At 33.7% G+C, this 14,412-nt stretch overlaps 1 protein-coding gene across 3 annotated transcripts in view; it reads right to left on the bottom strand.

Moving 5' to 3' along the window:
• Nucleotides 1-14,412, bottom strand: part of LOC118190875 (voltage-dependent T-type calcium channel subunit alpha-1H-like) — a 401,335-nt gene that overhangs the window by 12,913 nt on the left and 374,010 nt on the right. For all 3 annotated transcript variants that reach the window (XM_085815548.1, XM_085815546.1, XM_085815545.1), the window contains exon 32: nucleotides 4,120-4,249. In XM_085815548.1, coding sequence (XP_085671674.1) covers nucleotides 4,120-4,249 — 130 coding nt within the window. The remainder of the gene's footprint in view (nucleotides 1-4,119; nucleotides 4,250-14,412) is intronic.

Genomic DNA, 14,412 nt, shown 5'->3' with positions numbered 1-14,412 from the left:
TACTCAAAATATTTTTTTAAAATTTGCCTATTATTCGCAATTTTTTGAATTTTTAAAAATTTTTGATGCTATAATTTTGCATTTTTGGCGATGCTTGCTTCGGCTTTTAGAAGTTGGAATGATAAAGACACATATTACTTTGATTGATTTTCTCAGACTGTTTTTAAATTTTAAACTTTAATTTGCGTTCTTTGTCGATTAAGAAACAAACTGTTTTATTTATTAATTTCTTTTTTTCCTCAATCCTCTGCTGATGATGCAACGAAAGATATAAGCTTCATTTTCATTTTTGTCTTCTTCATACTCCCCTTCCCAGTTTTTGTGGTTGGCCACTGTGCCTCTCTGTTTTTTATTTTTGCATGTGGTTTATTCCAAATTGAGTATGGGGTGAATTTTAAACATATTTTTTCGTTTTTTCTTTTTCATTGTATGTATATATACACAGATATATATGTGTGTGTGTAAAATAAAAAATAGATAAAAATAAAATATTTGCAATAGTCTTTTAACTCACCCTTTTAATCTGAATAGTTCCTTTCTGTCTTTAAAATAGCAGCAACTTAGAATCAATCGATCTAAATGATGTCATTTCAAACTTAATCTCTCTCAGATTATTCTTGCATAATTGTAAGGACGCATGCTCTTACTTTTCAGCTAATAAAAACCTTAACGTTTTCAATCTAAAGCTTCAACAGCCAATCTTAAGAAAGTGAAACTATAAAAAACCCTTATTTGGAAACTACGCATTTTCTTTCCTATCTCCTGATAGTATACTGTCCTCTACTGTTTAACATCATGTAGTAAATATATAAAAATATATTAAAGAATAAATTGGCCTTTAGAGCCAATTTATTTATGTCTGCATCAACAATATGATTTCAGCAATAAAAGAATTTCTTAACTGGCCTAGATTACAAGTATCTCTGTTTTCAACATCTAATATTACATGAGTCGCTAGATGTCGATGCATAAATATAATAGAAACTGTCAAAGGCCGGTTGAACATATCTTTTATTGCTGACAAATGGAGCCACAGTTTAACTCGCTGTTCTTTAAAAGTTTTCACTTCGTTTCGACTAGTTGTTTGTTTCAGATCGCAAAATTTAAAATCATTATTAGTTATGCAAAAATTAACTGAGAAGGATTAATTTTAATTGACGCAGTATATATCGGTTTAGTATAAGCAGCTACTGATTTTAAGACAGAAAGGAGAAATAACCAAATTAGAAAGGACTGTTAAGGAACTATCTCAAATAGTTAGTATTTTAACTTATCTATTTTTTATAAATGCATATATACATTAAACGAAAGGAAAAAAGTCTTGCTGACGCTTTGCATGGGAAGCTTCATTATGTCGCTTAAAAAACACTACCATATTTATTTGAGCAAGTTTCTGAGTTTGATAATTGTAGCTTACAGAGACTGATGATAACCTTTTTCAGAAGTCGGCGCTAGTGTTAGATGAAATCAAGCCAAGTGTTGCAAATTTGAAACTGATGGATGCAGGAGAGTTGGACAGACTGACTGGAAAGATTGCACTGGCCTTGTCACACCTAACGCGAGGAAGGCATATTATGCGAATGGTGATGACAAATCACACAGCAACACCAATAATTCGAGCACAAGAATTAGGATCTGTTCCACAACAAGCTATGTCAGTCGATGTTCCTTAGACAACAGGGAAATCTTTGCAAGTCGTCCATTCGCTGCGATTACCATTGAATTTACACGGCTTGAGTATACAGCTGTATACGATTTTATCAAGATCGCATTAGATTTCTCAGTATTTAGTTGTCACTGCCGCCCAGCTGGGAGTGTGATTAGTGACTCCGTAACAAAAGGCCCGGGTTGGATTCCCGGAGAAGGCATGGATGTTTCTGTGCGGCATGGGGGCACTCTAAATATACGGCAAGTCGAAAGTCCTCTCCAGAGGTTGTGGTAGAGGAAGAGGGGTGAGAGACCTCTGAACTAGTCCGCCTGGCGTGCTCTCCATCAAAATTGGGGGCGGAACTGAGCAAAGTCGTACTGTCATCTGTATGGTGTTCAAGGCTCTTGCCAACGACAGGCGCAATCTTACATTCCTTGCCACGATGAATTTCACGGGCTTGTTCCGATGTTACTGTCAGACAAGTGAGATACGGCACAACAACAACAGTAGCTACTACCTCACCATCTGCACATACTCTGCTTTTAGTCTGCCAGACATCATGGATCACCGAAGCAGAAATATCCTCATAAGAATGATCCAAAACAACTCATTGGTATGTCTATCAGTCTTAGGCAGAAACTGCAGCGGGTTTCAACTCATACAGTAATCAATGGTAATATCAAGCTCAGAATGACAAATTTTAATATATATCAGGCATTGTAACTAACCAAAAGCACTTTTCTTTCAAAATTGCACTTATTTGTGCTTTGCGTGATGGCTGATTGATTGATATATTGAATACCTTACTATACAAGCTTGCATAATTTGTTAAGCTATTAAAAAAAGACATTAATGACAAAAATACATAGCGGAATACTGATAATTACAGATTTCGAATTTCAGTGTTTCACGTCTTTTCTCAATGTTACGAAATTTATTAAACATTTCATACATGTTGAAGATATGTAGCATACTGATGGCAATGGTAGGCATGTGTGAAGCTCAAAATACGAGTAGTAAAAGTCAGCAAACGAATAGAAGAGCAAACAATTATATTAGATCAACCAGAAAAAAAGGAGATGGAAACAACAACATGGTAATACTGTCAGAAAAAATTTCGATAATTAAAAAGAAAAAAATCAGAAAGTACCGGTTACCGAATGTTTTTCAAATATTTTGCGAGTGCTGGCAAGTTATCAGTTTTCATAAGAATAGAAAATTTAAAACTTTATTGCTTAGCCGAATTATTAGTCAAACAGTATATAAATAAATTGAATGTGTCAATACACAAGCTTCTTACGTATGATAGCGAATCACCGAATCATTACCAATGTATACAAAACAGAAATTCAAAGGTGTTTTAGAGATTAGCCATACGGAATATAAAAACATACGACTGTTTTAATACAGAAAATGAGCTCAAGTGATGCGGTAATTGCAGCTCAAAGAGAGTATTTAGGCAAAATCCCAATCCTTTTCACAAGAAGTTGCCAGGTTCGATATTTTATTATTTTTTAACCGATGGACCCCGTTGACGAGTCACATGATAATCTTTGTTGTGGCGATGAAGAATAACAGTTATTATCACATTAATATCACATCTTGACTTATCAAGGAGTGCCTATTTTTGTTTGATATACTTTTATTATACAATAGATGTTCAAGAAATAAGCATTTTTATTTAAAATATCTTGAAACACATACATGCAATTAAGGAAAATGTTTTTCCATATGCCTTAAAAAGATTTTACCACTGTATATAGCATTTTCGATTTTCACGTACATTGTACAGTAATAAGAGATACTAAAATTATTTAAGATAAAATATTTTTATCATTCTAAATCCTGCATTTTGCCCTGTGTGTTAGCCGTTCTTTCGATATATGGCCCATCAAAAGCACCCGTTTAATGATTGGCAAACAAGTGGTCATTTGCAAGTGGTCACGGCAACACGTGGGAAAAGTGTGGTCTGACACACTCCAAACCCAGATCAAGAACCTCTTTAAATTAATGCTGAAGTATTAACAATTCTTACCATGGCGGCCACAATAAATACTGATTTATATGTGTTCCGCAAGTCAAATGGGGCTGTAATTTTCCTCAAATGATCATCGTACTTTATATTATTTATCTCGTAAATATGGCTTAGATATTCTTGTTTCATTGTGGCGGCAGCGCACATCTCTGAAAAAGTGCAGGGATGCATTTCCGTAGAGTTATAATTACATAAGTTTTAAGAATAATTTTATTTTTATCCCTAACATCGCAGTTTTTTCCTCGGCTCAGTATCTTATGCTTTCTTTATAATTTTGACAAAATTGCAAAAGAAATTAAATTATTATTCAATTTTATATTCATATGCTAGAATATCAGTCAAAATTGGTAAAAATTAACAGTAGTTGCAATAACAGTTTTAAAAACATTTTCGTGCAATTCAATTATGAAAAATAATCAGTCAAAGTAAATATTACTTTTGGCATCTGATTCTTCTGAGAAACGGAAAATGAAGTTTGCAGGAAGTGAAGACATTTTGATTAATTTTCTATGTGCATTTTCTTTTAATTCTTCTTGTTTTCTGGCTTCTCTCCTCCGATCGCGGCCCTGTGGGAAAAGCGAAGGAGTGTTCAACAAAAATTGTATTTATGTCCGAAATTTCGTAGATGTTAAGACTGTAAAAATAAAACATAAGGTAAATAGTCAAGTAATGAAAAACTCTGCATTAAAATAGTTTATTTAAAACAGGAATCTATCCGATTTTATTAAAGTACTCAGTTTATTTTATTAGCCATGAATAAAACCAGTTTGATGAGACATAAAACTATTCATCAGAAAATAAAATTTTAATGATTTATGCTACTTTTTCAAAACTTTTATTAGTATATTTTTTACATTTCATCCATGGAAAGAACATCAAAATAGTGGAGTACAATAAGGAATAATTTATGCTGGTTTAGTAAAATTTGGATGCTATTAAAAAGAGAAAAAAATAATTTTAAATACTGAAGAAACAAGTAGCTAGAATTATAATACACAGTCTTCAGCTCAGCTTTCCATGTTCTAATGAATAAGGAACTTTTATCCATGCATTTGCATTATACATGCATTACATAGTTTTTAACGCATTTATAAAATCCTAGTAGGAAAACGAGTACAAAGAAAAGTTTAAAACAATGAAAAAAATAAATGCTATTAATTGCTTATTTTTGCAATTTCTCATGTTAACTCATAAAATCATGTTAACTCATGTTAATTCATATAACTCATAAAAATGTTTCGAAATTAAGTACGAATTGGTAAAGAATAAGTTATTCTTTTCTGGGTGAATTTTTCCATTACAGAACTCTGGATAAGTTTTTTCTACTTATTAACAAGAAATAAATTAAAAAATTAAAGCGAAAAGCTACTGAAAGCTACGAAAAGATACTGGAACAAACGCTCAGTCAAAAAAAAAAAAAAAAAAAAAAAAAAAAAAAGCGCGATTACCTAAAAAATATTCTTGGTTAAGATTTATAGCAAAAATCATTAATTACATGTGATATTAATAAAGAATGCTACTGAAGATTATTTAATTTATTACAGAAGGAAATTATAAACTATTTATAATTATTGTTACCATTATTTTTAGCACCATTATATTTTAAATATTTCTTATGGCGCAAAAGCCATAAGAAGTAAAATGAGTTTCAAGATAATTAACGGTGGAACACAGAATATTGATTTTTGAGCTCACAAGTAAAGGTATTAATTGATACTGACAAATGTATAGAGTTCTACGAATAATGTTCAAGGTGCAGAAGCGAACAATGGAGAAATTACTCGAAAATGAACTAGAAAATAATGCATAGCGTTCAAAATTCTTGTATCGTTCGGTTTAAATAGCAAAGAAAGTAATGCTGTCAAATATCACATTAGCAATCTTCAAGAAACTATAAGGTTTTTATTTAAATCATTATTATCAGTAAAATCATTTAATTTTCAGTACAAGTTCATTCATAAAAATGAATCTGTAAGATTCCAGTCTATTTAAAATACCAACACTTAAGAATCAGACAGCCTAACTACTTATCTCCCCATCTTCTGAAGATAGTTCTTCTGAAGATACAAACGCAGATAAAAATTTAAAATAAATCTTTTTACTAACCCATCAACTTGACGGTTAGACAAAACTTAGAAATACAACAGATCCTCCACAGCTTGCTGGAAGTTCAGAATAAATATTCAAGTCAAATTAAAGTATTGAATACAAAGAACATGCTTCTACTACGCTTTAACTTGAGCTTTAAGATTTCGCGAAGCAAATTGCGGTTAGCAGAGCTGAAACGCATAAAACATATCAGTATCACCAGAATCTCTTTCTTCTCGAAAAGAAACTCACTCTTCGCTGAAATATATTAACTGAGTTGTATCTTGGTTAGAGTTGACGAAAACAGAAGTGAAAGTATACGCAAAATAATAAGATAACTCTATTAATTAACATAAAAAAACTACAAATTATACTTTTGAATAAGGTGTCATAAATATATTAATAAACATTGCATTCTGGAAATTTTCTGAAGAATTAATTTAGTTTTCTAATAATATGTTTGAATGGAAGGCATGTAGATAATTATCTTAGCTAATTTAATGCTATCCATTTAATAAAGTTATTTTAATAAAAATAAATCATACAAACTGGTATGTGTTTTAAACTAAATTTTTGATAGCACACCTGAATTAAAGACTAGTGAAGCCCTACACTAAAATTTATTTAGGTTGTTTTCACGGCCGGATACGCATATAGATAATGCAAATAAATAAATAAAAAATTTTAAAAAATTCGAAGGGTTCGAAGTTTAATGGTCATGCAAAAGAGCTCTTTTAAAATTTCATATACTTAGTAAGTTATAGATTATCAATAGAAATGGCCCAGGTGGAACAGCGAAACATTTCATAGCATATTAGATGAATATACATTTAGATTTCCGTGGGAACGTTATGCACCTTGTGTATACTTGAAAAATGAAAAAACTATGTAACTTATTCTATAAAAATATTTACTGTTTTTAATTAGTTATATCAATGGATTAAATTCATTTTTATTCAAATGACTAAAATTATAAAGTATAAATTTTATCCTCAATACCCACACTTATTGATTTTAAATAGCTTAGTTTGTTACTCAGTAACAGATAAATAAATTTGAAAGCTAAATACTCTACATTTGGCAGAATGGCAAGAGACGAAGGAAAAGATGAAATCATGTTTCAAAACTAATAGTCCCTTTCGGCTAAAAATAATAATGGTAACGATAATTATAAAATTATTATTAATAATAATGTTAAATGTGCAAATGCATTTCTACCTTGTAACTACTGTAGGAAAATGAACTACGTTAATTCTTTTCAAGTATTTCTCCAAATTTTGTTGCAAAATTTTCATTTTTAGAGTAGTCATATTTAGAAAAACATATTTTGCTGTAAATACTATAATAATAACAATAATATAGCTAAATGTATCATCAGGGTAGTGATATAAAATAAAAGTCGATTACACAATGTTTTGATATAAAATTTAAATTTAGTGCTTCGATAATTTATAAAAGGTGTTATAATATATTTGGGCAGAATTCAGGCTTACTGCTTGTTAAAAAATTTGCGAATGAACTATTTTTACTTTTGCTTTTACAGATAAAATCATATGCGAACTTCCCAGTAAAAATATAAGTAGGAAACTTCTAAACTTATAATTAGCAAAGCATGTAAATATAACAATATTAAAAAAATAACTTTGAACTTGACATTATTTTAAATCAGTGGTTTAATACTTCGAACGCCCTCTTTGTGTTCGTTTCTTTTCAAACCATTAGAAATACTAAAGAATTGTTACTTTGTGACCTTTTCAATCGAAGATAACGTAGAGTTAATGCTATTGAAATATTACTTAAATCGTTTAAAATTTAGGAGTAATATCTTTTAGCGCACATTTGACTCAAAATTCAATCTATAAATATTACTAGCATTTTTCAAGCTATTTTTAGTAGCTTAAACCAGATAATTCCTTTATTTTTTCTAACTGAAAATGTGTGTTAATTATCATTTTAAAATGATATTTTGAATCTCTGAAAATATCACTGTTAATTTTAGCTATTCTATTGTCTGTCATTTCCATGACAGAGGCATAAACGATTTGTAAATATAGTTCAATCAATTAACAGAATCCCTACTTGAAAGAAACTAAGAGAGATCAGGGATTTTTGAATTCTTGGTTCTTAACCATCCCTGAAGGGGAATATTACAGGAAACGAGGATACTTAAAAGAGAATTGATTTTTGGTTATTAGCACGAAAAATCATCGTACAAATGATTTTCGGAATAAATTATTACTGTGGCTAAAGCATTTCGAACATTAGAATGGGTTAAATTGAGGTGTGATGGATAACGGTAGAATTTTAATTAAAAACAGAAGAAGATCACTCTGACATAAATAATTAGAAAAATATCCGTAGTAATATAATATATGAAATACTTAATGGGTGCTGTGTTTATGTATATTTGTGTGGAGCTGTGTAACAGGTGGTAGGAGTTTAACCGTAAAACCGTATATCTTTCAAGGTATATATTTTTGCAAAAATAAGAATATATAGTAATATTTTGTAATAAATGCACATCATGATTTGAGAGGTATTAGCTAAATGCCTGAATGCGGCTACACTGTTCAGATGACAATACTGATTTTAAGCTACCGAAGTGCCCGAGGCTGCCGTAAATGAACTCTCTGTATATCTAATGGCATCAATGGCAATGAATGAGTTAATCGCTTATTCACTTAATTCCATTAAATTTAAAGTGTCTCCTTTCCAGTTTTTTATTGTTAACCAGAATGATGAAAAATACAGTTGTAATGAAGAGGAAAATGTGGCGCAGTTTCTTGACATATTAAGCACTCTCATATATAGTTCACAAATGTACTAGTTCCTTCATTAGTTGGTTAACTAAATTTTAATTCATGTTGAGTATTCGTAATTCTAATCTCAGGACGTAACTGAGTAATTACCGAACAACATGATATTTAGTTTGTCTGAGCATTCTACATGGTTTTCAGGTCACGAAATTTAAAAGAATGAGATGTGCATTATGTAAAGCATGAATAATTAACAAATATTGTTGCGGGCGCACGGATTAGTAATACATTGAATGCACACAGAACCAACCGATTGTAACTTGATAAAATTTATTTTACAAAAAGGAACATTTTACAATTCTGGAACTTTTCTCAAAAATACTATTATAGCTCTTATCGGTATCTCAGAGCACAATCAGTAGTTATACTTTAAACTACTAAGCAAGTTAATTACAATGCAATGCAAAGCCTATCTAAAAAGAAGAGGCTTCTATGGAGATCTCTCAATACTCCGAACAAACGCTGAATTAAACAACTGAGAAACTGATGCTCTTTCCAGTCTTATATAGTTTTTCCCCAGAAATAGAGAAATCTCTTGTACCTTCGACTTCTCGAAGTTACTTGAAGGCACATAATGGCTGGTTACGGTTACAGTTACATATAGGGATTAATTACATTTATTCAAGCACAGTACCAATTATACATTGACCGGACTGAAATGCCACCAAATGATCTACCATTAGAAACACTAAAGAATTGTTACTTTGTGACCTTTTCAATCGAAGATAACGTAGAGTTAATGCTATTGAAATATTACTTAAATCGTTTAAAATTTAGGAGTAATATCTTTTAGCGCACATTTGACTCAAAATTCAATCTATAAATATTACTAGCATTTTTCAAGCTATTTTTAGTAGCTTAAACCAGATAATTCCTTTATTTTTTCTAACTGAAAATGTGTGTTAATTATCATTTTAAAATGATATTTTGAATCTCTGAAAATATCACTGTTAATTTTAGCTATTCTATTGTCTGTCATTTCCATGACAGAGGCATAAACGATTTGTAAATATAGTTCAATCAATTAACAGAATCCCTACTTGAAAGAAACTAAGAGAGATCAGGGATTTTTGAATTCTTAGTTCTTAACCATCCCTGAAGGGGAATATTACAGGAAACGAGGATACTTAAAAGAGAATTGATTTTTGGTTTGGTGACAGCATAAAGTTTGGCGACCTTTGGCGATTTCTCGCAAAATTTGGTGACAAAAATTAGTCGCCAAAGCCCTCACCAATTTAGTCCTTTACTCAGCGTTAAGTAGACTCCCCCCTCTAATTTATTTTTCCGGAATAATATGGCCATCGAAACAGAAGTGTGCAAAATGACCACGTGCCGTGCATACGACGCGCAATATGACCATCAATACAGGATCCAATGTTACCATCGTTCAAAAAGACTTGGCTCAACAACTGGAAGGTCAACTCATCTGGACGCTTCCTTACGTTGCCCTCTGGACTGCGTCCGGTGATAAAATAGACATCGATAGAAATTTGAACATAAACATCCAGTTTGGAAGTGCCGTCTACTATCACACAGCATATGTAGCAAATATTACAGGCCCTTACATACTTGGATCAACGCTTTTTTAAGGAAAGAAAACTTTTTCTAGGACTTTAAGAATAAAGAACCGCATTCTGCCTCTGAGGACATAACCCCGTTCGGAATTAGAGATGAAGCAGCTAAATCCGTTTATCAAATAATAAATAGCTCAAGACAATATCGCAGTACCAGGGAGAAGAGAACTTTTACTACCTGGATCCATAACTGAAAACAAAAGCTTACAGCACGGCATGATGGAATACCCTAAGAATTCTAACACCCCACGAAAAGTACTAGTAGCCTCAGCATTCTTCGACTTATTGAAGACCGCCATTCCAATCAGAGTCGCTAATGAAGTGATGAGGCGAAAGTCATTAGGAAAGGTAAAGCGTTTGCAACATGTACTCTAGTGACCCGCGTTAAACGGCCCAATAGTCCGCCTAACATAGGAGTTACTGTAGAATGCACAATTAAGCGAAAGATGAAGAAGAACACATGAACACATTCACAATGAAGAAAAGAGTGATTCCGAATGCGTCATTCAAGAATTTCAAAATGTTTTCTCCAGCACATCTTCTGACGTAGGTCGAACCTGTTTGGCTCAGCACATACTCGATACGGGATATCAACTACCAATTCGGCAATATCCCAGACGACTACCGATTGCTAAACAGGAGGAGGTACCAAAACTTCTGAAGGACATGCAAGAAAGCAACGTTATCAAGCCATCCGCAAGTCCTCGGGGCCCGTCCTATCGTCCCAGTCCGAAAGAAAAATAGTTCGGTTAGATTTTGCATTGACTATCGCCGGCTGAATGAGGTTACGAAGAAAGACAGCTACCCTCTTCCTAGAATTGATCACATTCTGGACTCTCTTTCTGGAAGCAAGCGGTTTTCAATGCTTCATTTAAAGAGTGGTTATTACCAGGTAGCGATACATTCTGATGACCGAGAAAAGACGGCCGACAAGGAAGTTCAAGGTGATTCTGTTTGGATTACGTAATGCGCCGGTAATCTCCGAGCGCCTTATGGAGACTGCGTTGAGAGGTCTTTCGTATGAAGCGTGTCTGATATACTTGGATGGCATCATCTTCGTTGGAGACACTTTTAAAGAGCATTTAGAAAATGGTTACAGGCGAAAACATTGCGGAGAAAACAACGCAAGGCGAAAACGTCGTGTGCGAAACTTCGTGGGAGAAAATAAAGCAAAGAGAAAACATCGCAGTTCTAAAACATCGTGGGAGAAAATAAAGCAAAGAGAAAACATCGCAGTTCTAAAACATCGTGTACAAAATAACGTGGTCGAAAAAATAGCGGTTAAAAAACTTACAATTAAAAAACATTGTCGTCGAAAATATCGAGGTAAAAAATAAAGTACCTACAAATCATCGCATGACGATAGCATCGCACACATTCGTTTTTCAAATCCCACACTTACATATTATGTAACTGACTTTCGTCATAATTAACAAATCGATATCCAAAAAACTGATTGCACGCTATACATGAAAATGTTAACGACACTTTAAGAATAAACGGAAACAAAACCAAATATAATTTTCACTAATACAATATCAGATAAATAAATGTGAAAGAAAATAATTTGATAATTAACTAAGCGATTTTATACAGGTAACCTCATGCAGTTATTTATCTTCCTTTTTCTAAGCATTTCTAGACTGTATTTTTCATAAAAAAATATCAGTAAAACTTTATAAAAAAGGTTAATTTATTATTGACCTTTGTTAATAAATTATATAAATTTAAAATCCTATTAAGTGCTATAAAGTTGCATTAATTTTCTATTCATTTTCAATTTTTAAATGCTTAAGTTTCCTTATTTTTTCAGCAAAAATTTATTAGTTAATTCAAAAATATGAAATACATAAGTGAAAGAATCCCTCTTTCCTTTTTGCGTTTCCAAATCAGTATGCGAACATGCATTTACAGCTTTTAAAACCTGAGAACATATGTGTGCGATCATGCCATGATTTGCAGTTACTTTTTTTCTTACCACGATATTTTCGAGGCGATATTTTTAAACTGCGGATTTTGAACAGCTTTATTTTCGACCACAATATTTTAGAACTGCAATGTCTTCTCTTTCCTTTATTTTCTCCCATGATGTTTTGTACCTCGACGTTTCCGCCTTCCGTTGTTTTTCCGTGACGTTTTCGTCCGCGATGTTTTATATGTAAAATTAAGTCCTGCCAGATGTAAATTGTTCAGATAGGAAGTGACTCACCTTGTACATGTCATCTCTGCCAAAAGTGCGTGTAGCGAATCAAGAAAAAGTGCCGGCAGTCAGAGACAGCAGACGCCTCCGAAAATGTCCGTGAGGTGAAAAGTTTCCGGTGACTTTGCACCTAATGTGAAGGATTATTCTTCCATTCCTAAAACCATTCACAAACTGACAGAGAGCAAGCAAAAGTTCTTGTGGACAAAAGAATGTGGGAATGTATTTAACAGGACATTTAAATGCAAGAGTTTTTAAAATCTGCGACAATCTTGACGTATCTTCAGCTCCACAAATCATTCATTCTTGATACGGGTGCGAGCAATGAGTGTTTGTACTGTTTTGTTCCAAGAAATACACGGTCAAGAACGTTTCGTAGCATTCTGGAGCAAGTGTCTATCTAAATCGGAGAAGAATTACTGTGTCACTAGAAAAGTGTTGCAGCCACAGTTAAAGCTGTAGAACATTTCCAACATTACCTTTACGGCAGAAAATTCATGCTCCGTATAAGTCATGCATCAATACCTGACTATTAAATTTCAAGAATCCCGAAGGCCATATAGCTAGATGGATACAGAGACTCCAGGACAACGACACAAATATCCGTCATAGGAAATGCCAATGCCCTGCCCAGAAGACCTTGCTCAGAAAGTTGCCGACCTTGCTCCGGAGTCAAAGCAAAATGCGAAGTGGTTAATACGGTCGCACGACCAGGACGACGACCAGGTCAGGAAGATGGTGACATTAGAAATATATCTGACTGATTGAAATCTTCAAATAGAAAACTTATTTGGCAGGACATTTCGATCTATAGTCCTAAGACAAACTCATGCTGGGCTAACTGGGACTCATTCCATATTTCGAAAAGGCATCTTAACCCGAAGTTCGAATCGGATGAAGGCATTCCGATGGCAGTTAGTACTTCAAGATCGCGGATCGCGGCCATTAAAGAATTATATAGCAGTCCAACAGGAGGCCCACTTAGAAAAATGAAGACTTCAACCGAAGAAGCGCATGCCAACGGAAGCTCCAACGTTAAAATGTAGGAGCTCCTTCTGAACGCCGACCTTAGACATCTTGGGAATTCTGCCATGAACTACTGATGGCAACAAATACATCCTTGTTGCCATTAATTACTTCACCAAGTGTTATGAAGCGTATTTTATTCCTGATCAATAGCCTGTCACGGTAGCTGATGTAATCACAGAGAAATGTATTTATAGGTTCATAGTGCCTCTTTAGTTACATTTTGATCAAGGAAGGAATTTTATGTCGTCGGTAATTAAAGAACTGCAAGCAAAAAGGACACCTTTACATCCGCAATCAGACGGTACGATAGAGAGGTTTAATCGAACCATCCTTAAAAACCTCTTGCTGCTGGTTTTCAGAAACCAACAGGACTGAGAGTTACCTCACTGGCTTATCGCAGTGCTGTCCATGAGACTATCGGCTACTTCCCATCCCAGATGCTGTTAAGGTGTCACTTTCGTCCTTTGTGATCTGTTATTTGGTCACCCTCCGGATGTGCCTTCATCGCCTGAGGAATACGCTGAAAGTCTCCAGACACTGCTTGAAGTGGTGCACAAATTTGTTCGAGAGTGAGCTAATTGAGACCAGAAGTTACCTTTGTTTCTTACTGGTCTACCGCAGTACTGTACACGCGACTATCGGCTACTCCCCATCTCAGATGCTCTTCGTGCCTTCTGATCTGTCATTTGGTCGCCTTCGGAATATGTCATCATACGTTCAAGATCTCCAGGCACAGTTTGAAGTGGTGCACAGTTTTGCTTGAGAGCGAATTAACTTGGCGAAGGAGAAGATGAAGACTAGATACAACACTACAGTTTCGAGACATCGATTCAACGGAGGTGACAATATGTGGTTATGGAATCCGATTCGACGGAAAGGACTTTTCCTTAAATAACAATCACATTGGGACGCAGTCCTAAACAGACTGAAAGACTTCACAGTTCGGATTCGTAAGTCATCCAACTCAAAGTCTTTCATTAAACTATGCCGGCCCTTTAAAGTATGATCATAGTACCTAGTCC

The sequence above is a fragment of the Stegodyphus dumicola genome, chromosome 4 (genome assembly GCF_044657685.1).
Source record: "Stegodyphus dumicola isolate Sdum_Otavi_A_Nest chromosome 4, ASM4465768v1".
Classification (NCBI taxonomy): domain Eukaryota; kingdom Metazoa; phylum Arthropoda; class Arachnida; order Araneae; family Eresidae; genus Stegodyphus; species Stegodyphus dumicola.
The sequence above is the reverse complement of the archived record's forward strand: the minus strand, read 5'-3'. Positions and strand labels throughout refer to the sequence as shown.